Raw genomic sequence first — 24,354 nt, 5'->3', positions numbered from 1 at the left:
TTTTAATTGGTGAATTTTATTACTGTCAATATCTTGGTTACTGTCAATATAGTATAATTTAGCAGAATGTTATCATTGAGGTAAACTGAGAATGGTGCACAGGGATCTCTTGTTATTTCTTACACTTACATGTGAATCTATAATTATTTAATTATTTCAATGAAAAAAATTGAAAGTCAGGTGTGGCTGAGGGAGGAGAATCTCCCTGAAGGTTATAGTCAAAGCGTTTATTAGGACTGACCTGTGAGACATGGACTGAAGAAAGATGGAGTGCTTCTCTTCCAGTGTGATTTTGATCATGGCTTTTTCCAGAGCATTTGAACTAGTTGCTCAATTGGGCCACCATGAACTTGCCCATCCATCACAGGGAGACCTGGCCTTCGGAGATGATGGCCTTCAGTCCTGGGAGGAGCCTGCAATTCATCATCAACCTTCCCAGTTTGTACCATCCATGGGAATCCAGGACAGTAAGGAGCTAAATAGCTCCTGTCTGTATGGGGAAACCTGCATCCTGGGGTCCCTTTTGCCTGCCCTCCCTCTTTCTATGGACGGAACTGTGAGCATGACTTGCACAAAGAGAACTGTGGACCTGTGCCCCATCACACCTGGTGGCCCAGGAAGTGTTCCATGTGTAAGTGCTGGCATGGCCAGCTTTGCTGCCTTCCTCAGTCATTCCTACCTGGTTGTGATGGATAACCACCTCACAGCTTCTGGGACTCCAGAATTAACACTGTCTGCATGTGCTCTTATGCTACCTGTCATCTGCCTTGCTATACAAAGTTATAATTAACCCATGTTTGCATGCAACATTTGTCATACAAATTTCATGACCTGTAAAGGCTGTCCTCCAATGTCCCACCTGAGAGATGATGATTTGTTAGTTGCCTTGAAATAGTGAATAGATTTCCCTAACACAGTGAAATAGTGAATAGATGGTCCCTAACATTCCTTAAAGTACCAACTACTTTCCTCTGCCCTGCCCTCTCCAAAAAACTACTTAAAAAAAAAAAGTAACCCATATCTTGTGCCCAAGTCCTATGTTTCTTGATACATGTAACTCTAGCAAGGGCTTATTAATAGTTTCCTTTAAACAATTGAATTCTATCTTCAGATTATTAAAGGTTGCTCCCAGTGTGGAACTGAGTATAAAGCACTGAATAGAGTTGATCACAATCAATTAAGGTAATATGTTGAAAAGGAAAGGAAAGGAAGTATCTGTAAAGGGAGCAAAGGAGAAGAGAGGGGCAGATATCGGAGGTGAGAGACAGGGTGCTGGAGAAACGGAAGTGTGCGTGTGTCCCTAGGAGACTAGATATTAAAGTGGGAACAAATGAGAAAGAGTTGAGAAAATAAAATGGATTACTTGGTTGATCGGATGGGTATAGAGAAGCAAGTTAAAAAGCTAAGTTGAAGGACAAGTTTCTATCATCTGTAGGAAGCTGTATAAGACAAGGGCACCGGTTTTCTCAAGGATTTGAAAAGAGAATAAAGTCTCCTTGAAAAAAAAATTTCTATATAAAGTCCCCCAATGTATTAAGAGTGCTTAATACATTATGATTTCTCCATACTATGCAATTATTTTAACGGTGGTAAAAGATAAAATGTTCACAATATATTTAATTGTAAACGAGGTGATAAAACTATACATTGTAAAGCCCATTTTAAAAATATGTATCTGGTGTGTCTAGTAAAAGTGGGAAGTACGCTGAAAAAAAAAATTGAAACTGGGGTCTATATCTCGAATCTTGATGTTAGTAAATTTAGGATAATAGAAAGGAAGTTGGTTGCAAACTTACAGACCTTACTGGCCTAATTTCAGAAGCTGCAACACATGGATGGAATAAAATAATTTGAGGTGTTATTATATACATGATCCATCCATAAGGGATACTTCTAATTAATTAGGATATTCTGTAGTTCATCACTACACCTAAGTTTTAGGGGAATTCACACCCTTTTAAAATTGTTCTTTAGTATCTCTGACAGAGATTTAATATAGTATTTGGGAGTTGGTGGTTGTCATTTCTAACATCAGTCATAGGAAGTTTTTTAAAAGCAAACCCATCACCTCACATAGTACCTTTCTTTGTATACTTGAAATTAGCAAGTTTCGCGTATACAATACAGTATCATTAACTATAGTCACCACGCTGTACATTAGATTCCCAGAACTTACTCATCTTATAATTGAAGGTGTGTACCCTTTGACCAGCATCTCCCCATTTCCCCAACATCCCAACCCCTGATAATCACCATTCTACTCTGTTTCTATGATTTTGACTTTTTTTCCCTTAGATTCCACATATAAGTGATACCATGCAACATTCGTCTTTCTGTCTGGCCTATTTCACTTAGCATAATGCCTTCCAGCTTCATCCATATTGTCACAGATGATAGGATTTCCTTTCTTTTTAAAGGCTGAATAATAATCCATTACGTGTATATACCACATTTTCTTGATTCATTCATCCGCCAACACACTCTTAGGTTATTTCCATACCTTGGCTATTATGAATAATGCTTCAGTGAAAATGAAAGTACAGATATCTCTTCAAAATAATAGTTTCATTTCCTTTGGATATATACTTAGAAGTAGGATTAGTGAATCATGTGGTAGTTCTAGTTTTAATTTCTTGAGGAATCTCCATACTGTTTTACATAGTGGTCTACCAGTTTACATTCCCACCAACAGTGCACAAGGGTTCCCTTTTCTTCACATCCTTGCCAGCATTTGTTACCTCTTTTCTTGTTGATGATAGCCATCCTAAAAGGTACAAGGTTATAGCTCATCATGACTTTGATTGTCATCTCCTTGATGACTAGTGATGTTGAGCACCTTTTGGTGTACTTGTTGGCCATTTATATGTCTTCTTTGGAAAAATGTCTACTCATGTCCTTTGTCCAGTTTTAAATTAGAGTATTTGGTTTTGTTTTGTTTTGTTTTGTTTTTGCTATTGGGTTTTATGAGTTCCTTATATATTTTGAATATTGACCTCCTATAGATATATGGTTTGCAAATATTTTGTTCTATTTTGTAGGTTGCCTTTTCATTTTTTATTGAGGCATAATTAACTCATATAACATTATATTAGTTTCAGGTGTACAACATAATGATTTGTTACTTGAATATATTATAAAATGATCATCACAATAAGTCCAGGTAACACATGTCACCACACATAATTACAATTTTTTTCCTTATGATCAGAACTTTTAAGATTTACTCTATTGGCATCTTTCAAATGTGCAGCACAGGGTATCATTAACTGTAGTCACCATGCTGTACATTATATCCCCATGACTTATTTATTTTATAACTGGAAGTTTATACCTTTTGACTCCCTTCATCCATTTCACCCACCCCCTACCCCCCACCTCTGGCAACAACCAATCTATCCTCTGTATCTGTGAACTTGGTTTGGGTTTTTTTTGTTTTGTTTTGTTTTAGATTCTACATAAGTGAGTTCATATGGTATTTATCTTTCTTTGTCTGACTTATTCCACTCAGCATAATGCCCTCAAAGTCCACCCATGTTGTCACAAATAGCAAGATTTCATTCTTTTTTATGGCTGAATTATAGTACATTGTGGGTATTTACCACATTTTCTTTATCCATGCATCCACCAATGGACACTTAGATTGTTTCTATGTCTTGGCTATTGTAAATAATCGATCCAGCAAAGCAGAGTAAAAGAAAAAACAAAACAGAGCTGGGGGAGGAAACATAGTAAATGAGACATGTAAAATAAGATTATAGAAATATGGCCAAATATGTAAGTAATCACAACAAATATGAATGGTTTAAATTCTCTTATTAAAAGTTTAAATTCACCTTCACACTGGTCAGAATGTCCATCATCAAAAAATCTACAAACAATAAATGCTGGAGAGGGTGTGGAGAAAAGGGAACCCTCCTACACTGTTGGTAGGAATGTAAATTGGTACAGCCTCTATGGAGAACAGTACAGAGGTTCCTTAAAAAACTAAAAATAGAATTACCATATGACCCAGCAATCCCACTCCTAGGCATATACCCACAGAAAACCATAATTCCAAAAGATACATGCACCACAATGTTCATTGCAGCACCATTTACAATAGCCAGGACATGGAAGCAGCCTAAATGTCCATCAACAGAGGAACAGATAAAGAAGATGTGGTACATATATACACAAAATATCATGTCAGGTGTTATCATTAGTTTTACATCCAAAATAGACTAAAAATCCTTTTAAGGATAAAGCCTAGAGGAACCAAAATGTCTTCAGGGAGACAAACATATTAACAAAACAAAATAGCTGTCTTAAACATTTCAAATGGCACAATTAAAGAATGAAATGGATTTTGTTTTAATTTCTACCATGTTGAAAATTTTTAATTTTCAGTATCATTTTTTCCTGCTATGGAGTAAATAGAAATATTTTTCATAATTAAAATGTATATTTAATAATATTAAAAATGATTAATATACACATTCCCAATATTTTATTCCATAGAAAAATGTAGAAAAGGGTCATGTCATCCCATGGCTATTCCCTTAGCACATAGATCATATTTTATAAATATCCCAAGTCCTCCATAATGCATATTTAGCTGGTTATAACAATTTGTTATTTGATAAATGCATCACAGTAAAGTGCACACCATAAAAATACACATTTCCAATTTATCACATCTGCAAAACTATTAGGCATTAAATAGCAATGCCTCTATAGAGATATAAGTTCAGAAGAAGCTAATGTCTTCACATGTCTGTCCTCCCTCTCTCCCTCCCTCCATCCCTCTCTCCCTCTCCCTCTCCCTCTCTCTCTCTCTCTCTCTCTCTCTCTTTCACACACACACACACACACACAAGTATTGAAGAAAAATATAAATTCAGTTTTATTAAATAGTGAAATTCTTATTATAATCTTATAGTAGCTAACAGTAGGTTGGCATTTTACAGATATTAAAATAACAGAAAAGGCACATTCAAACAGCATTGGAGGGAATGTAAATTGACACAGTTTGACATATTAGTCAATAAAAGAAATGCACAAACCCTTTGACCTGGCAATTTCACTCAAGGAAATTATCTTACAAATATATTCAAATACATACAAAGAGATATAGTCACAAGAAACATTCTATGTAGTATTGTTTATAATAGCAAAACAAACAAAGCTTAATCTAAATGTCCACCACTAGAGTTGTGGTTAATTAAATTAAATTCCATTACATACAATGGAATTTTTTGTAACCATTAGGAAGAATGAGGTAGCTCTGCTTGTGTTGATATAAAAGATCTTCAGGATATATTACATTATTAGCTTTCTGTAAGTACAGAACAAAACTATGGTATGTCCCCATTTGTGTCTTGACAAGGATATGTGTATGTATATATAAATGGACATATAAGTGCACACATATACCATGCACATATAGATATGACATATGCACATAGAAATTTTCTAGAAGATTACATAAAAACTGTTGGTTAATTGTTCCTTCTGTGGAGTTACTTGAGGTAACTCAGTTTTCATCATCTACTGTATTGAACAATTTGAATATTTTATCATGAGCATGAGCTTTCTTTGTAATAATATCAGTTCTTCAAAGAACTACATAGTAACAGCTAAAATTCTAAAATTTCAAATGTATAAGGATATGAATACAAATCCTCTAGAATGTCTCTGTCTTCTAAGAATCTTTGAAAAGCTAATTTCAAAATAAGCCTTCCATTCCAGAACTCCAAGAAAATCAAAACAGTATCTGTACTATATCTTGATTCATTTGTCCTGGTGCTATACTTCAGGAACATATACAGTATGGAGACTCATCCCATCAACTTCACTTTGTAACACCTTAGACATCTTCACCCTGTTTGTAGTATCATAAAGTGGATTGTTCTTCTCTGTGTAGCTGGCATAGGGCTGCATTTCATCCTAAGAAATAACCCAAAGTTAAAATCAATTCAAAAAAGCCAGAAATCAGTAACCACCTATGTTTTTCTAACAAGGGCCCACAGCTTTAGTGTCTACCAATAGTAGTCTCTGGGCTTACATGAACATAAGAGCAAGACTTTTCTAATATTTTATCAAAAAATTATTGATTATTTAAGTCTCAGTGTGACATGATAACAGTTGTCTGAAAGTAGGAGTGGAGAAGAATGGAGTGATATGAGAAGTATTTCAGAGGAGAGTGTCAAAGACTTAGTAAGCTATTGGCTATAAGAGATTATAGAGCTGGATAGGTTTTAAGCTTGGGTAAGAGAGAAATGATGATGGTATTGAAAAAAGGAAGTCAAGAATTAGAGCTGGTTTAATGGGAGAGGAAGTACCAATTCAACTTCTCCAAAGATTACAGCCCAAATGAGGCAAACATTATGTCTTTTGTAGGATGCAGTTCTTGAAATAAAAATATGGATTTGGACTGTATATAAATAGTACTTGGTGGATAATTAACAGAATAAGTACACCTGACAGCACTGTAAAGTTAGAATTTTTGCTTTTCAACTAAAATACTAATAATGATGCAAATTACAAATTATGTGACTAGATTTTCAGACTACATAGCTTAAAAGTTTATAAATATTCTTTTTAATCTTATCTTACCTCCTCAAAAACTGAAGTATGTTCTGTTTTTTTCAATTTTCTGCAAAAATAAAAATTAGCTGGAGTGAATGTCAAAACATTATTATTCAGATTGAAAATGGAAAAACAAAACAGTATGCTATTGACAATTGTGGTTCATTTTGATAGAAGCCTTAATAAATCAGAAATGAACTACCAGAAATGAGTGAAGAATGCTGCTTGTAAGTTAATTCGTCCAAATAAGATAATTCTGGATTTTGGAAAAGGAAGTGAAATTATGCAAAGAAGTTTGATGTAATAGAATATATGTGACACCTCATATTTGGTGTATGAAATGAATCACTGTAATTCTTTTCTCAAATAGAAAATAGCATGCACTGTCTCTCCCAAGATCCTGCCCTAAGTGGGCTGTGCTTGCATGTCTAATTCACTATGCTTGCATGTCTAAGTAACCTAGAAAAGTCCCCCTCGTCATTAGTGTAGTCCAAGTCTGTTATTTTCAGGACACACTTATTGATTATGAGAGAACTGAGGTTAACATCTTTTTTTAAATTTTTATTTTATATTGGACTATAGTTGATTTACAATGTTGTGTTAGTTTAAGGTGTACAGCAAAGTGATTCAGTTATACATATACATATATCAATTCTTTTTTACATTCTTTTCCCATTTAGGTTATTACAGAATATTGAGCAGAGTTCCCTTTTTACCCAGTCAATTCCATTTTTTGACTCTTTTCTAATCCAATAAAGCAGGAGAAGAGAAAGCATCAGTCAGTACCTGCAGCCACTGATTTTCAAAAGCCAAATGGATCCAACGATGACCAAGATAATAAAAATAGGGGGAACGATACGTAAAATTCTTAAGGGTGCTGATGTTTTGGCATCTGTAAATGTAGACACAAAAATGTATGATTTACTATTATTCAGCAGTAGAAAGAAATGAGCTATCAAGCCATGAAATCATTGAGGAAAATTAAAAGCATATTACTAAGTGAAAGGAACCAATCTGAAAAGGCTAAATACTGTATGATTCCAACCATATGACATTCTGGAAAATACACAACTATGGAGTAAAAAGATCAGGGGTTGTTAGAAGTTAAGGTGGAAGGAGGGATAAATAGGTGGAACATAGAGGACTTTTATGGCAGTGAAACTACACTATATGATAGTGAATAACGGTGAATACATGGCATTTATACATTTGTCAAAACTCATAGAATGTGCACCTAGAATGAACCCTAATGTAAACTATGGACTTTGAGTGATAATGATGTGTTAACGTAGGGTCATTCATTATAACAAAGGTACGACCGCGGAGCGGGGGATTTAGATAGACAGGGAGACCATGCATGTGTAGGGTCAAGGGTTATATGGGAGCTCTGTACTTTCCACTCAATACTCCGTCGTCATAAAACTGCTCTAAAAAATAAAGTCTGTTTAAAAACTATATATATAGCATGGTTCAAGAATGTCTCACAATACATGAAATTCATTTCTGTGATTTTATTTGAAAACTTTTGATCCATTTATAGTTCAAATAATTGTTATAATTAAATTGTTTTATCATTTCAGACTCTTAAGTTTTCAAGACATCATCTTGTATCAGTATTTTATTGCTTTAAGGATTCATGTGGTGAATTCCTGTAAGAGAGATGTGAAATTTAGACCTCTCTGTTATAGTAATAGAGTGTTTCTCATCTCCAATATTCAGAAATAAATAGAGTTGTAAGGAAACTATTTGGATAAATAACCCTAATTCTGAAGTCACCTTTCTTCCAGGGCATTGAAACTGAAATGAATGCATGGCAGCAACTTTAAACTATTCACTGACTGCTGGCAGCAATACAAAGTTCAATCTGATCGGAGGACAAGTCAACCAAGGAATTGCCAGCTCTGAGAGGTTTTGAGACTGTGCTCCTGGTGTTTCGTGAACGCGGCTGGGGCAGCAGAGTGAGGTAAGTGGAGGCCGCATCCAGTCCCTCCACCTTCCTTCAATACTTTGTTTTTAAACATTGGATTTTTATTTGAAAAAGAAGTTTGGTTTTGCATTTTAAAATGACCACATTGTTTTGAAGCCCTCTCTTTCAAACTAATGGGCTCTCTTTTATTGGAAGTGCACTAGCACAGGTGAAGGTCCACCCTGCGAGGAAGACATATCTGCACTGGGTGGGAGTGGACTAGAGAGTCCCTCCAGTTCTGAGATTCTATAAATATGACATCATATTGTAATACTGGGTGGTCGGACTTCATACATAACCAGTGGCAATTACTCTTCTCAGTAAATACTGCTAAACTATTAATATGTATATAAAACTTTAAGAATAGATATTAGAAAATTGTGGTTTAAACCCATGTGTTTTCCTCTTCTCCTTTCTTAACACTTACTAAAACATCAGCAGAGAATTTTTTAAACTATAGACTTGCAAAGACAAAGAGAACATGGATGAAGACAAGAGCAGATGAAAGATTTCAGCTTGTTTTTAGGGTGAAAAATGAACAGAAGAATGGCCAATAATTCAGAGTGAAATAAGTATAAACCTTAGTGAACTCCAGGAAGACTCTAGAGTAGGAAAGACCAAATATAGAGAAGGGGGAATGTAGGGAGTGAAGCGTGGAGCTAAAGTTGGAAGCTTCCTTGAAAGTCTGTATTAAGAACAGATGGGCTGCCAAGTCTCCTCCCAGCCCGTGCAACCACGTTATCATACCTTCCCCGACCAGCAGAAAACAGGAAGTGTGACCCAAAGAAGATGAACTGGAGAAACTCCAGAGTGTCAAGGATCCAGACATAATGGAGGGTGAAGATGAAGTGTCATTAAAAGAAAGTTGAGTTCTCAACAGTCATACACACACACACACACACACACACACACACACTCCCCTCTCCTCCCTGCTCCCAGAACACTGATAGTCAGGATTATCCCTCCCAGGCAAGAGACTGGAGAGTTATTTTCTGCAGAGTCTGAATAGCCTCAGAGAAAAGACCTTCAGGTACCTAAGGAAATAAGGAATCCCCAATTTTAAAACAATCACCTGTTTTCACCCTATAGAAACCTACTAGCTAACAAACCCACTCACAGATAATATAACTTCCAATCAGCTCCTTAGTGTTCACTTTTAAGTGAACGGATAGCCAAGGAGTTATGGAAAGCCTTGTATGTGGAAGATAGATTAAAACAAACAAATGTCAGGAAGGCAGAAGGAACTCAGATTACACAGACGTGGCATCAACCAGAGGACTGAGGGAAAGAGAACATCCAGGACAATAGCTGTGCAGCATGTCTCGTGACCAACCAGGCCAGATTAGAACAAGAGCATGTAAAAACTCAAGAAAGAATGTCTTCAAGGAAAAAAAAAATGGAACTGACATTACCTAACAAATCTGACCATGTGGAAAGCAGTATTAAGAGGCGTTTTCTAGGGTTTTGTTTTGTTTTGTTTTTAGTGTTAGTGATAATTAATAATAGGTACATGCATTATTAAGGAAATGAAAAAGGAAAGCAATTAAGGCCAGGAAAAACAAAAAGTTATTCAAAAATGAAAGTATGAGTTTATTTCTTGATTCAGAGCTTAACAAAACATACATGTTCAAAATAATGTAAACACTGGCTATTTAATTTAACCAAAAATTGCTATTTTACTACATATGAATGGTGAGGGAAGAGAAGGTAAAGTTAAATCCTCATCTACCATAAGAGGAAGTGGGTACACTAGGTTTAAATTTGCTATATTAAGAAATAGCAGCACAACCATGTTGTTTATAAAAACTGAGTCAATTACTAGAAGAAACACTTGAAGATCTGAAAGTACTTGTCTCTAGAGAGTTGTGTAAGAATGGAGAGGTGGGGTTGGAGAGGCAGAGAGATGGCTAACGTTTTTCATGGTAGCCCTATAGAACAACATAGACTTTAAACTATATGAGTTATGTTGATTAGAATAATATTTTTTATAACAAGAAATAAGAGTAGATGGCAGCAGAGAGTAGAGAAACTAAACTGTAATGAACCGAATCATAGATACTATTATAAGACATTAAAGAAATTTCACTGGAAGACCCTGGAGGAGAAAATTCTACCAGACTGAAAATTCATGAAGATAATTTATGAGCAACGTTATTCTTCTAATAAAATAATATTTATTTGTTTAAAATTACCCATTATCCTTCTATTAAAACCATAAATATTTACATAAAAGTACACTACACAAGCCAATTTAGTAGTACAGAAGAGAACATTAAAAGAAGAATAAATTGGGAAGTTCACTAGTGGCCTAGTGGTTAGGATTCGGGCTTTCACTACCATGGCCCAGTTCGAATCCCTGGTCCCAGAATTGAGATCCTGGAAGCTGTGCAGCATGGCCGAAAAAAAAAAAAAAAAGAAGTAGAATAAACTGCATTTGATAATATGGCTTTTTACAATAAATTTTTGTATTATTCTTCCAGGCAATCTTTTTACTTTGAGGAGGAAAGGGAGATAAAGTGGAGGGTGGAAAGGACATCCTTGAATGAAATTTCTCTGCACACTCCTTTTTTCTTCTTAAGGTAACTCTTCTGAAAGAATGGAAAAATCAAAAACAAAACTAGAAAAATTACTAACCTTGATCCAGCTCTATGGACAGACTCTTGTTGCCAGTCAAGTGGGAGACAGAGCAGGACACATTAGGTACATGGCGGCCCTCCCAGTAGCATGTACTCTGGACGGTCACTGTGTCGTTGCCCCAATGACGTTTTTGCTCAGTGACACAATCTCCCTCTGGGGTCCAGGAGATCTGTGCAGCTGGCTTCCCTGCAACTGCCTTGCACACTGCAGTTCCATTCTCAGTTTGAACCAGGGTCACCTCAGGGGGCACTGCAGAAATGTAGGGGAAATGCTTCAGTCTTAACACATGGGACATGGAATTCGGAGATTTGTTTCAGCCCAAAATCTGGTTACCTGAAACACCACAATATATGACGTTCCTTACCTAACACTTGGAGGTGATATCCACGATGGAAATTCCCATTAGGTGTTACCATTTGACACCTGTAATACCCATCATGAGTGATGGCCACTGGATCAATCTGAAGGGCAGGATTCTCGTCAAGTCTGGAGGCCCAGGTTATTCTCTTGTCGGTGCAGTTTCCTCCCTTGGTCTCATTTGTATCACCCCTGAAGGCTCTGAAGCAGGGCAACTTGTCTCTGAGGACTATTTCCCATGTTGTTAGCAGTATACTTGTACACAGCTCAAGAGGGCAAAAGAGCACAGCCTTTGTACCCACTAGTACCGATAGTGAAGTGTTAACTGTACACACACACACACAGACACACATGCACAAATACAGAGAATAATAAGAGAAAAGCTTGATAAAGAATTTCAGTGTTAAAATTTATTCACAGCATATTACATGAAATTGTACTTGAACATTACTTAGCGAGGTCTTATTCCAGAAATATTAGACTTACGTAAGAAATTAACATTCATGAAGTATACATAAAGTATTAAACCCATCCAAAGATTAACCAACTTCCTCCAGTATTATGCATCATTAGGAAAACAACATGAATTATATATGTGACAAAATTGTTTAAAGTGTTATGAAATTAATTCAGGAGATTTGATCTATAAGACAAACAGATGAGAATGCAGAATCTAAGTTAAAAGACAAAGGCAGTTTTCTAAATCTAATCTTTTGGCTTCAGAGACTATTAGATTGATCATACAACTCATGCTCCTCAGGGGGAAAAAAATGGAATAATTAGTGATGTGGTTTTCTCCTCCTAAGTTTTGATGAAAGTGAAAAATCAGTAACATCAGAACTAAACACCTATCCTTAAGGGTGGCAATTCAGACAAACATAAATGTGGAGAGATATGGTACTTTCATTAAAAATAGCTAAGATGGCAATCAGGCTGAACAAGGTGGAAATTATTTTGTTTAATTTTTATTCAGTGAATCACAAAATCAGTTAAATCAACAGATTTTATTTATTTATTTATGTAAAGAATAAAAATTTCCTTTATTCTTCCTAACACCTCAGATGTACTTCCTAACTCTACAAAACAATGAGAAGCACTTGCTCTGTCTTTCAGATGTAAATATGCACATTTAAGTATGTATTTACATACAAACATGCATATTTTAATTTATATATATATATATAAATTGAGATGTATATTGCATATCATACTGTGTATATTGTCCTAAGTCTTTTTCTTTTTTGTTGATATATAATAGACCTATCACCATATCAGTATATCTACATCGATGTCACTCTTTTTTTTATTAATTAATTTGTATTGGAGTGTAGTTGCTTTACAATGCTGTGTTAGGAAAACTGGACAGCTACATGTACAAGAATGAAATTAGAACACTCCCTAACACCATACACAAAAATAAACTCAAAGTGGATTAAAGACCTAAATGTAAGGCCAGACACTATCAAACTCTTAGAGGAAAACATACGAAGAACACTCTTTGCATAAATCGCAGCAAGATCTTTTTTGATCCACCTTCTAGGGTAGTGGAAATAAAAACAAAAATAAACCAGTGGGACCTAATTAAACTTAAAAGCTTTTGCACCACAAAGGAAACCATAAACAAGACAAATAAACACCCTCAGAATGGGAGAAAATATTTGCAAATGAAGCAACTGACAAAGGATTAATCTCCAAACATACAAGAAGCTCATGCAGCTCAACATCAAAAAAACAAACAACCCAATCCAAAAATGGGCGGAAGACCTGAACAGATATTTCTTCAAAGAAGACATACAGATGGCCGACAAACACATGAAAAGGTACTCAACATCACTAATTATTAGAGAAGTGCAAATCAAAATTACAATGAGGTATCACTTCACACCGGTCAGAATGTCCATCATCAAAAAATCTACAAACAGTAAATGGTGGAGAGGGTGTGGAGACAAGAGAACCCTCTTACACTGTTGGTGGGAATGAAAACTGATACAGCCACTATGGAAAATAATATGGAGCTTCCTTAAAAAACTAAAAATAGGGCTCCCCTGGTGGCGCAGTGGTTGAGAGTCCTCCTGCCGATGCAGGGGACACGGGTTCGTGCCCCAGTCTGGGAGGATCCCATGTGCTGCAGAGCGGCTGGGCCCGTGAGCCATGGCCGCTGAGCCTGCGCGTCCGGAGCCTTTGCTCCGCAACGGGAGAGGCCACAGCAGTGAGATGCCCGCGTACCGCAAAAAAAAAAAAAAAAAAAAAAAAAAAAAAAAATAAAAATAGAGCTACCATATGACCCAGCAATCCCACTACTGAGCATATAGCCAGAGAAAACCATAATTCAAAAAGACACATGCACCCCAATGTTCATAGCAGCACTATTTACAATAGCCAGGACATGGAAGCAGCCTAAATGTCCATAAACAGAGGAATGGATAAGGAAGATGTGGTACATATATACAATTGATATTACTCAGCCATAAAAAGGAACAAAATTGAGTCATTTGTGGAGATGTGGGTGGACCCAGAGAGTGTCATACAGAGTGAAGTAAGTCAGAAAGAGAAAAATAAATATCATATATTAATGCATATATGTGGAATCTAGAAAAATGGTATAGATGACCTTATTTGCAAAGCAGAAATAGAGATACAGGCATAGAGAACAAATGTATGGATACCAAGGGGGAAAGGGGTGGGGTGGGAGGAATTGGGAGATTGGGATTGACACATATATACTATCGATACCATGTATAAAATAGACAGCTGATGGGAACATATTGTAAAGCACAGGGAACTCTACTTAATGCACTGTGGTGTCCTAAATGGGAGGGAAATCCAAAAGGGAGGGGATATATGTATATGTATGGCTGATTCATTTTGATGTACAGTAGAAGCTAACACAACATTGTAAAGCAACTATACTCCAATAAAAATTAACCAATAAATAAACAAACAGATTTTTAAATAATCTGTAATTTCTTTAGTTCAACCACCTCACAAAAATGAAAAATGATGATGCCAAGTGGTAAGAGATGCTTAGAAGTATTCTTCTAGAAAAAAAGTACTATAGTATATAAATACAAATCAATGCAAAAACAAGGATTAGTTTCCTCTGTAAATTTTCTATAAAAAGGATTTTATTGCAAGCATGTAATAGTATCAAATATGGCCTTTCAATGAGTTCCCCTTCCTTCCTATTCATTCACACATATACTCCCTGACAGTTTGCTGTGAACCTTGCTCACAGATTTTGTTTCCATACATTCAATAACATTATCAGGATTAAATATAGCATTGACATATTTTTCCATATTTTAAAGTACAAATTAAGACCGGCAAGCATCTCCTAATGTAGAAGCTCACGCTTTCCCATAAGCTGACATGTGTACCTGACAGAAAGGGGTTTGCTGACAGGTGATTAGGTGTATCTGTCACAAGTCACCTGTAACGAAGGAGAGCGTCATTGATTTCATCAGTTTAACATAAACAGAACCAGCTGTGGTATGGCAAAATTTTTACGTGGATGAAGCTTATTTTTTCTAAACTTTGCATTTAACATTTCTTCTATCCTCTTTTGGTGTCATCTGCCCCCTCTGTGATGTACTCAAGCCTTTGCATTTCATGGCCAAATAAAGATCATATTACTAGATGAAGAGGGAGGATTTTAATGCAGATCTAAGAGGGCAGGTAAATCCATGCTCTTTCCATCACTCCAAGTGTCATCCCCTCATAGCAAGAAACTCCAATTTGGCAAAGGCTTGGAGAGAAGCAAGAACATGGCTTGTTAGAGAACTGCTAGAGGTTGGGTGTGGGAAGCATATATGTGCATAAGGGAATCGGGATTAAGATAAAACCAGAAAAATAAGAGACTGGCGAGATAGCAAGTTGTGAATGTCCTGTTGTTCTTGGGATTTGGAAGTTTAGCTTATAAGCAATATAAGGCTTTAATATTTAACCTCAATATCTGACTCATTTTTGTAAAAGAAAGTTCTTGCTAATCAAATAAACATGTATTTGAACAGGGGCACAGTATCCGAAGAAGTAACTCTAATGGTGAGGATTCCAAGCACTGCAGATATTCTCTGTTCTTTCACCTTCCTCCATTCTATAAACTTCAGTCAATCACCCTACACCTATAATGATAGTTCTTATGTTAGTGTTATTTTTTCACCCTTTCTTCATCCTCTTCTTTCCTTTTTCATACCTGTTGTGATAAGTTACACAATGGCCGATACCTCTACAACACTCAGTGGGTTTGGCACCTGTCTGACAGATATATTCTCCATATGCTCCTGTGATCAGCTAGGGTGATTTCACTTCTTGCTTCACTGAGAAGATAGTAGATTCTCATCTCTGCTCCCAAACCAGCAGTCACATCCCATCTTTTCTGCATCCTTTGCCTACAAATATCTTCCAGTCTCATCTAGCCTTATGCACACTGACAAATCCTCATTGGCTTTGGGGCATTTCCTTTCTTTTCTCACAACCATAACCTAGATTAAGTCCTCGTTGCCATGTACCTGGATTGCTGCAAAGGCCTCCTAACTTCTATCTCTGTCTCAAAACCCTTCTCCTTTCAGTTCATACCTTACACTGCAGCCAGTACATCATTCTGTAACACAGATGTGGTTCCCTCAACTCTAAAACCCTCCAGAGATCTCTCACTGCCTGAAGAATAAGTTCAAATGTCTTCGTATTGGCTTTGAAAGCCCTCTTTTTCACATTGACTCACTTTGCAATCTTATCACCCACTACATTCCCCCAAACTGCAGAAAAAAACACCAAGCACAATTCCATTTCTATGTCATTTCTCACATCGTTTTCACTCTCTAAGGTGCCCTACACGATGCTCTTTTTCTATTAAAGTACTCTACCTTTAAGACCTGATTCACATGCTACCTCATCTGTGAGGCCTTCTCTAAGCCTTGGTGCTTAATCACCCCCTCTGTAAACTCCTGGTACACTCGATGTGAGTGCTTCCCTCCTCTGCCTGTGTGATAACTGTGCTCCTGTCAGGGTTCCCCCACAAAACTGAGCTCCCTGGGGGCTCTCTGATAGTCTTGCTCATCTTTATGTTCCCCACAAAGCCCAGCACAGTGCCTGATAGAGAAAGCTCCACAGTCTTCCAGTGGAATTGAGCTGTTTTAGGGGAAGATGGGTGAGGTCGTTCAGGTCCCTCATCCCACAGCATTCAGATCACCATATTCTTCAACTGGGCACAAGGCTGGACTTGGTCCAGACCATCGACTATGTTTCTAAGGAAGCTCAACATTCCACGCTTCAGTGCTGGCCTCAAAAACAAACAAACAAACAAACAAAAACCAAAAACAGCATACTACCTTCTGCAGGAGGTGTTACAGTGCTCTCCTTTCTGTCCATAGATGAAGTAATTGTTGAAGCTAGAAAATATTCAGAGGAAAGTAGGTGAAATCAATTTTAGATATTTAAATGGAGTGGAAACCATTATTTCTCCACAAGAGCTTGTATACAACATGATAGAAAATCAACGAACCATAACTAAAATTACACAAAAATCCTTGAAAAAGAGAATTAGAAGCTGTTCCATCACTATATGGAAACATTATATGTGAAACATTATATGTGAAACATTATATATGTGAACATTTGAAAATTACATTTATAAGCTGTTAATCAATGATTCCCCATTTATGTGACACCTCATTTTATATGTAAAACTATTCTGTACAAGGTAACGCAGCCTCCACCCATTCCGTAGTCATAATGGATTCGTCCATCATGGGCACCTCACATGAGTTGGGCTGATGATAGTCCTTCTTCCAGATGCCACACCCAGATTAAAATGGTCTGGTCCAGTGGTAGGCACCTCACCCAGCAGGACAAATCAGAGTACTTTCTCAAGAATTTTGAAACCAGAATTGAGAAGAATAGTTCATCCGTCTTTCTCCCCCATTTTTCTACTGTGATGGTTAATTTTATGTGACAACTTGGCTAGGACACAGTACCCAGGTACCTGGTCAAACATTATTTGAGATTTTTCTGTGAAGTTACTTTCTATCAGTAGACTTTGAGTAAAGTAAATTACCCTCCATAATGTAGATGGGCCTTATCCAATCAGTTGAAGGTTTTAATAGAAAAAGACTAACCTTCTGGGAAAGGGAATTCTGCCAGCAATCTGCCTTCAGACTCAGACTGCAACTCTTCCCTGGGTCTCTAGCCTGCTGGCCTACCCTGCATATTTTGGACTTGCCAAACCTCTGCAATCGTGTGAGCCGATTCCTTAAAGTAACACAACCTCTCTCTCTCTCTCTCTCTCTCTCTATCTATCTATCTATCTATCTCTATGTCTATCTCTATTTACCTCTCTCTGAATCTCTCTCTACAGGATGTATGCCCAACACACATGTACATCCTGTTCTGTTTCTCTCAGGAACCCTGACTAATACACCTACCTTGGGGTTAAAAAGTAAAACTATACATAAAAACTATACAAGCATCAAGTATTCTTCTATTAGAATTATCATTAAAAGGTGAGCATTACCCCAACTGTAATTGTCCTTGACCATCTGCTGCATTAATGAGTTGTTTGATGTAACAAGATCTTCCATTACTGCGCTTATGCATTCTGAAAAGGCATATGAAGTAAAGAGAGGAATATGCATTAGTATTTCTGACTCCTACCTAAAATCACATTTTTTCACATCCTTTGGGCTATTTTAGGGTTGCAGTTGCCAATAAATACATCAATTATGACAGGCAAGCAAAAGTCTCATAAAAAATTTGTCTCAGTATGAACTTTTGAATTGATCTTCCTACCTGTTTGGCATACCCCTACTTTCAGTCCAGAGTGCCCCTTACCACCCTCCTGTCTTTATATTCAAGTCAAAGTATTTCTTCTCCCAGGCTTATATGCATTTAATCTATCTCCAATTGTGAAAAAGTGTTTTACTATCTGGTACAGATTTTTCAGGCACCAGTGATGAGGTAGAAGAAGTTTAGAAGTGATGTGTTGGTTGGATGCTGGTATAGAGCAAAAAAAGGAGCTTCCTAAATGTTGTTGAGATAACATCGTATAGACAGCTGTCTATTAAGTTCAAATTTTATAAGGTGAGCTCTAAGTGAGAATAAGCATTTTTAGGGTATCAACTCCTGGCAAATACTCACTAGGCATAGAGACATCAGAATAAACAATAGCTTCTTCCCTCCATGAGCCTAAGGTCCAGGCGAGAAATTAGCTATGTAAACAATAATAACATAAAGTTGTTGGTATGATGATAGCAGTATACATAATGTCCAGAAGATAAAAAGAAGAGATGTTTCATTCTAAGAGTGCAGTAGTAAGAGATTAGGAAAGACTCTACAATAGATAATATTTGAGCTGGATCTTAGAAGATCAGTTTTCCAGGAAGGTAGAAGGAAAAAGAAAATTGCACAAAGAATGACATTTAGAAGAAGGCATGAAGCCACGGGATTTTCAAAGAACTACACATTATGTATTATATTGCCATTATGTGAGAAAAACTGGATGTGTGATTAGAATTGAGGCTGGATATTGGCGGGCTCTAACTGTGGAAGACACAACACTCCTAAAAGTTTTCACAAGGAAATGATACACTTCTAATGCACCTACAATGGATATATCTGTCCAGCAAAGAGAAACATTTTACAGTAAAATTCAGTGCACAGTGTTTTTCTGGAGAAATTTTGAATGCACTACTTCTCTTAGCTACCATTTTCTTTTACAAAACATTGATAAATAATAATTTTTGAACGTTAGAAACAGATTTTTGGTAATTTGCACATGTTATTCATTTTAGTCTCTCCACATGGACAGGTGTTATCATCCTCACTTTAGAGATGAAGAAATATAGACACACAGTGATGAAGCAATTTGGCCAAGGCCACCCAACTTTTAAGCTGCTCCAATTGCCCAGTTATTTTCATGCGAGTAGTTCTTCCTGCAGTGAGTAGGAACGAAGGGTCGGATCCTAAGAAATACACCAGGATAAATACACTGCCCAAATTAACCCAAATTGAGGGAGTTGGAGAAGGTAGTCCAAGCCATGTTTCTGTAGAAATACTGATAGACAACCGTCTGGAAGAGCACATCAAAAGGCAAGTCCATAAAATCAGGATTATAATGGCACATGGATACAAGCATTATGAATGCTGGATATGAATGGGAATAGTTAAGCTAAGGAGGAAGATTTGAGACAATTGCCAAAATTCATGGGCCAAACCCACCACTCCCTCACAAGATTGTAAGCTCCAGGAGGGCAGGGATTTTCATCTATGTTGTTCATTCTTCATCCTCAGTGCTTAAAAGAGTGATTTGCGCAGCTCCCTGGCAGGTGGCTGGCTCAAGGTGGGTTAAAAATAAAGGTCAACAACCCTATAGCAAGCTGGACTAAAGATATGGACAGTTAGTTTACAGAAAAAGAAGTATACATGTCTCTTAGTCATTTAGAAAGAAGCACAGCATCATTTATGGTAAAAGAAAGGCAAATTAAAACTATGCAGAAATGCCATTTCTCACCAATAAGATAGTCAAAACCCAAAAGTTTGACAACATACTCTGTTTGCACAACTGTAGAGAGAGAGGCATGCCAATATACTGCTGGTGGGAATGTAAAATGTTCCCGATTCGATAATGGAAAATATGACAGTAAATAGCAAAGTTACATATGCATTTTCCTTTTGACGCAGCCATATCACTTCTCAGAATCTATCCCAAAGATATGCAGGCAACAGTATGAAAAAATATATATACAGAAGACTCATCATTACAACATTGTAATAGCAAGACTTTTAGAAATAACCCAAATAGCCACCCGTAAGGAACTAGTTGTCTAAATTATGGGACATCCACAAAATGAAGTATAATGAAACTCCTAAAAAGGATGAGAGATATCTTTATATTACTATTATGGAGTGATCTCCAGGGCATATTGTTAATGAAAGAAGAGGGACAGATAAAAGTGTACGCAGTATCACATTTTGTGATATGCAGCTAAAGCAATGCTTACAGAAAAATTAATAGCTTTAAATATTAATTACAAAATAAAAAATATCTAAAATCCACTTAAAGAAGCTAAAAACAGGAGAGAAAGAAGAAAATAATAAAAGGAAGAGCAGAAATCAACAAAACAGAAAACAAGCAAAATCAAAAGCTGGTTCTTTGGGAGTTCCCTGGTGGTCCTGTGGTTAGGACTCGGTGCTTTCACAACCGGGGGCCGGATTCAGTCCGTGGTTGGGGAACTGAGATCCTGCAAGCCATGGTGTGACCAAAAAAAAAAAAAAAAAAGCTGGTTCTTTGAAAAGTTCTTCAATATTTATAAACCAATAGCCATATTTGTCAAGAAAAAAACAGAACACAAATATCAGGAATGAAAGAAGGGACGTTAACATAGATACTACATTCATGAAAAGAATAACAAGCAAATATTAACTATGCTAATCAAATTCAGTAACAGATGAAATGGACAAGTTCATTGAAAGACACAGCTTTCAAACCTCATTTGGGATTAAACTGATAATCTGAAGAGCCTTATACTTATTAAAGAAATTAAATTTGTTGATAAAAATCTTCCCATCAGATTGGCTACACTGACAAATTTAAGCAAACATTTAATAAAGTAATACCAGTTCTACACACAAACCCCCTTCAGAAAACACACAAGGAGGGAACACTTCCCTCCTCATTTTATGAGTGTAGAATACACTGTTCACCAAAACCAGGCAAACACATTACAAATAAGAAGAACGATGGAGCAGTAACCCTTATAAACTTTAAGACAAAAAAAATTTTCACAAAGTATTAGCAAATCAAATCTAGCACTTGTAATACAACATGATCATATAAGGTTTCTCTCAAGAATGCATGTTGATTGAATACTCAAAAATCAATGAAATTGACCACATTAACATAATAAGGGAGAAAAAACATGATCATTTCAGCAGATGTACAACAAGCGTTTGACAGAACTCACCACTCATTCATGATTTTTAAAACTCTAGGAATAGAAATAAACTTCCTCAAACAGTTAAAGAGCATCTATGAAAATCCTATAGCTAACATCATACTAATAATGAAATATTTCCCCTCTAAAATCAAGAACAAAGCAAGAATTTCTGCTCTTACTTCTTTTTAATTTTGTACTACAGGTTCTAGCGATTGCAATAAAGCAAGAGGAAAAAAAGGCATATAGATCAGAAACAGAAACGTAAAACTGTCTTTATTTGCAGATGACATGATTGTTAGAAATCTATAAAACAGCTCCTAGAATTAATTGAAATTAGCAAGGTCATAGTATTAAAATGCTAATAATGTTTTAAAACAATTATATTTTTGTATACTAGCAACACATAATTAGAAAATAAAATTTTTACATCAATTCTATTTATAGTAATGCAAAAGAAAAAACTTAGGAATAAATTTAACAAAAGATGCACAAAGCTTATACACTGAAAACTACAAAATATATTACTAAGATAAATTAAAGAATACCTGTATAGATGGAGATAAATACCTTGTTCTTGGATGGAAAGACTCAAGAGGTCAACTCAAATTGGTCTACAGATTCAACACAGTCTTAATTAAAATCTAGTAGCCTTTTCTGTGAAAATTAAGAAGCTGAAATATTTATGGGAGTGCAAACCTAGAATAGCCAAAGCAACAGTTAATAAATGAATAAGACTGGGAGACTCATATTACCTAATTTCAAGCTTTACTCTGAAGCTGCACTGATCAAGGCAGTCTGGCATTGGCTAAAGGATAGGCACATACTTCAATAGAGCGGAATAGAGAGTCTGGAAATAAACTCACACATTTGTGGTCTATTGATTATCACCAAAAATGTTAAGGCAATTTAAAAGGAAAAGAAAAGTCTTTTATACAACAGGTGGTGGAACAGCTAGATATCCGTATGTAAGACGAAAAAAAAACTTTAACCACTACTTAATAACATATACAAAAAATTACCTTAAATTTGATTATTGACTTAAATGTAAAAAGCTGAGACTGTAGTACTTCTAGAAGAAAACATAGGAGATAATCTCTGTGACTTTGGCATATACAAAGATTTCTTACAATACAAAATAACAAACCATGAAATAAAATTTGATAAACTGGACATTATCAAAATTTAAAACTTTTGGTCTTTGTAAAAGAACATTAAGAAAATGAAAAGGGAAACCACAGATTAGGAGAAAGTATTTATAATACAGGTATTTAACAAAAGACTGCTATGTAGAATATGTGAAGAACTTTTACAATTCAATAATTCTAAAATTCAATATTAAAAAACAGGCAAATGACTTGAACAGACACTTCACCAATAATATATTCAAATTGCCAATAAATACACAAAAAGATGTTCAACATTAGTAATCGTAGAGGAAATACAGACTTAAATCACAGTGAGATAATGATTACACACCTATAAGTATGGCTAAAGTTAAAGAGACTGATAATATATATTGGCAAGAATGTGAAGCAGTTGGAACACTCACACATTATAAATGGGAATGTAAAAAAGTATAACTGCACTAGAAAATTTCTGGCAGTTTTTTCAAAAGTCAAACATATGCCCATTTATAACCTCACCATTCCAATCCTAAGTATTTACCCAGGAGAAATAAAAACATATGTCCACACAAAGACTTGTGCATGAATGTTCATAGCAGCTTTATTCACAAATAACCAGAAGCTAGAAACAACCCAAATGCCAGTCAGCAAATAGATAAATTAGTTAGCCATACAATGGAATACTATTCAGCAATGAAAAGGAATACACACAACATTGATGAATCTCAAAATCATTCCCTTGAGTGAAATAAGGCAGACACAAAAGAGTACACTACGCACTACACAAAAGAGTACTACTAATGTAAAATGCTAACTAATTTATGGTGACAAACGGCAGATCAGTGGTTGCCTGAAGATATGGGAATGAAGACAAGGATGGACTACCAATATACATGGAGGAATATTTTGGGAATGATAGAAATGTTTTGTATCTTGTTTGCGATGATGATCACAGATATATACAACTGTCAAACCTCATCATAATGTACCTTTTAAACGGACACAGTTAATTGTACATAAATTATCCCTAGAGTTAATTTAAAATAATATCAGAAACATCAGGTTGTAACATACATAATATTAGAACATGCTTCTACACAAATAAACATAAAAGAAAATACAAATGAAAAACCTTGGCACTGAAAATACTGTTTAAAAAAAACCCTTTTCCATCTAAGTCAAAATCATCAGTAGAAGTAAGATGTTTTGTGATTTGACTACTAACGAAACCTCTTAGTCACTTTGAGCACTCACTTTGAGTTTTCTTTCCCAAATCGTCCTTGTCATATGCCTGAGCAAGCATATACCACCCACACAGTAGACACTGTATAGGCATTGACTGTGCAAACTCATACTCCAAAGGCTTCCTCCAGTGAGTGAAAAAGCCTCTCAGAAACAGCACGTGGTTTTTTTGTGCTACTTAACAGTTTTTATCTATTGTAAAATCCTGTGCTCTGCTGGGCTCTACTGACTAAAAAAGTTAGAGGTAGGCATTTCTGATAATTTCACCATTCTCGATAAAAACCTCTGATTCAGTAACTGTTATTAACCAAAATAGAACATGGATTATGCCATACTTAAATAGTCAGTATAGTGCCTTAGATTATTATTTCTAATGTATGAAGATGGAAAACAAAAAATTAAAGATTTTTCTGCCCTTTCATTCATTGGCAAGGTTTTGGGAGAATACAAACAAGCAGTAAAGAGTCTGATCAAATGAATTTTAAGCTAAAAGAATTCTAAAATTGAAGCAAAACTGTAGCTTAAAGTATCT

At 35.9% G+C, this 24,354-nt stretch overlaps 1 protein-coding gene and 1 pseudogene across 1 annotated transcript in view; one reads left to right on the top strand and one right to left on the bottom strand.

Moving 5' to 3' along the window:
- The first annotated feature begins 250 nt into the window (after positions 1–250).
- LOC101335297 (protein Cripto-like) lies at positions 251–790 on the top strand (annotated as a pseudogene).
- Positions 791–4,858: 4,068 nt separating this feature from the next.
- The window catches only part of CD200R1 (CD200 receptor 1), a 32,747-nt gene continuing 13,251 nt past the window's right edge, over positions 4,859–24,354 (bottom strand). Inside the window, exons 2-8 of the mRNA XM_004319829.4 lie at positions 18,036–18,119; positions 16,855–16,914; positions 11,535–11,852; positions 11,168–11,419; positions 7,354–7,459; positions 6,595–6,634; positions 4,859–5,925 (exon numbers count right to left, since the gene is read on the bottom strand). Of these exons, the coding sequence (XP_004319877.1) occupies positions 5,785–5,925; positions 6,595–6,634; positions 7,354–7,459; positions 11,168–11,419; positions 11,535–11,852; positions 16,855–16,914; positions 18,036–18,119 (1,001 nt within the window). The 3' untranslated portion in view covers positions 4,859–5,784. The remainder of the gene's footprint in view (positions 5,926–6,594; positions 6,635–7,353; positions 7,460–11,167; positions 11,420–11,534; positions 11,853–16,854; positions 16,915–18,035; positions 18,120–24,354) is intronic.

Source organism: Tursiops truncatus, chromosome 4, assembly GCF_011762595.2.
Source record: "Tursiops truncatus isolate mTurTru1 chromosome 4, mTurTru1.mat.Y, whole genome shotgun sequence".
NCBI classification, from domain to species: Eukaryota; Metazoa; Chordata; class Mammalia; order Artiodactyla; family Delphinidae; genus Tursiops; species Tursiops truncatus.
Note: the sequence above shows the minus strand (reverse complement) of the source record. Positions and strands in the feature narration are given on the sequence as shown.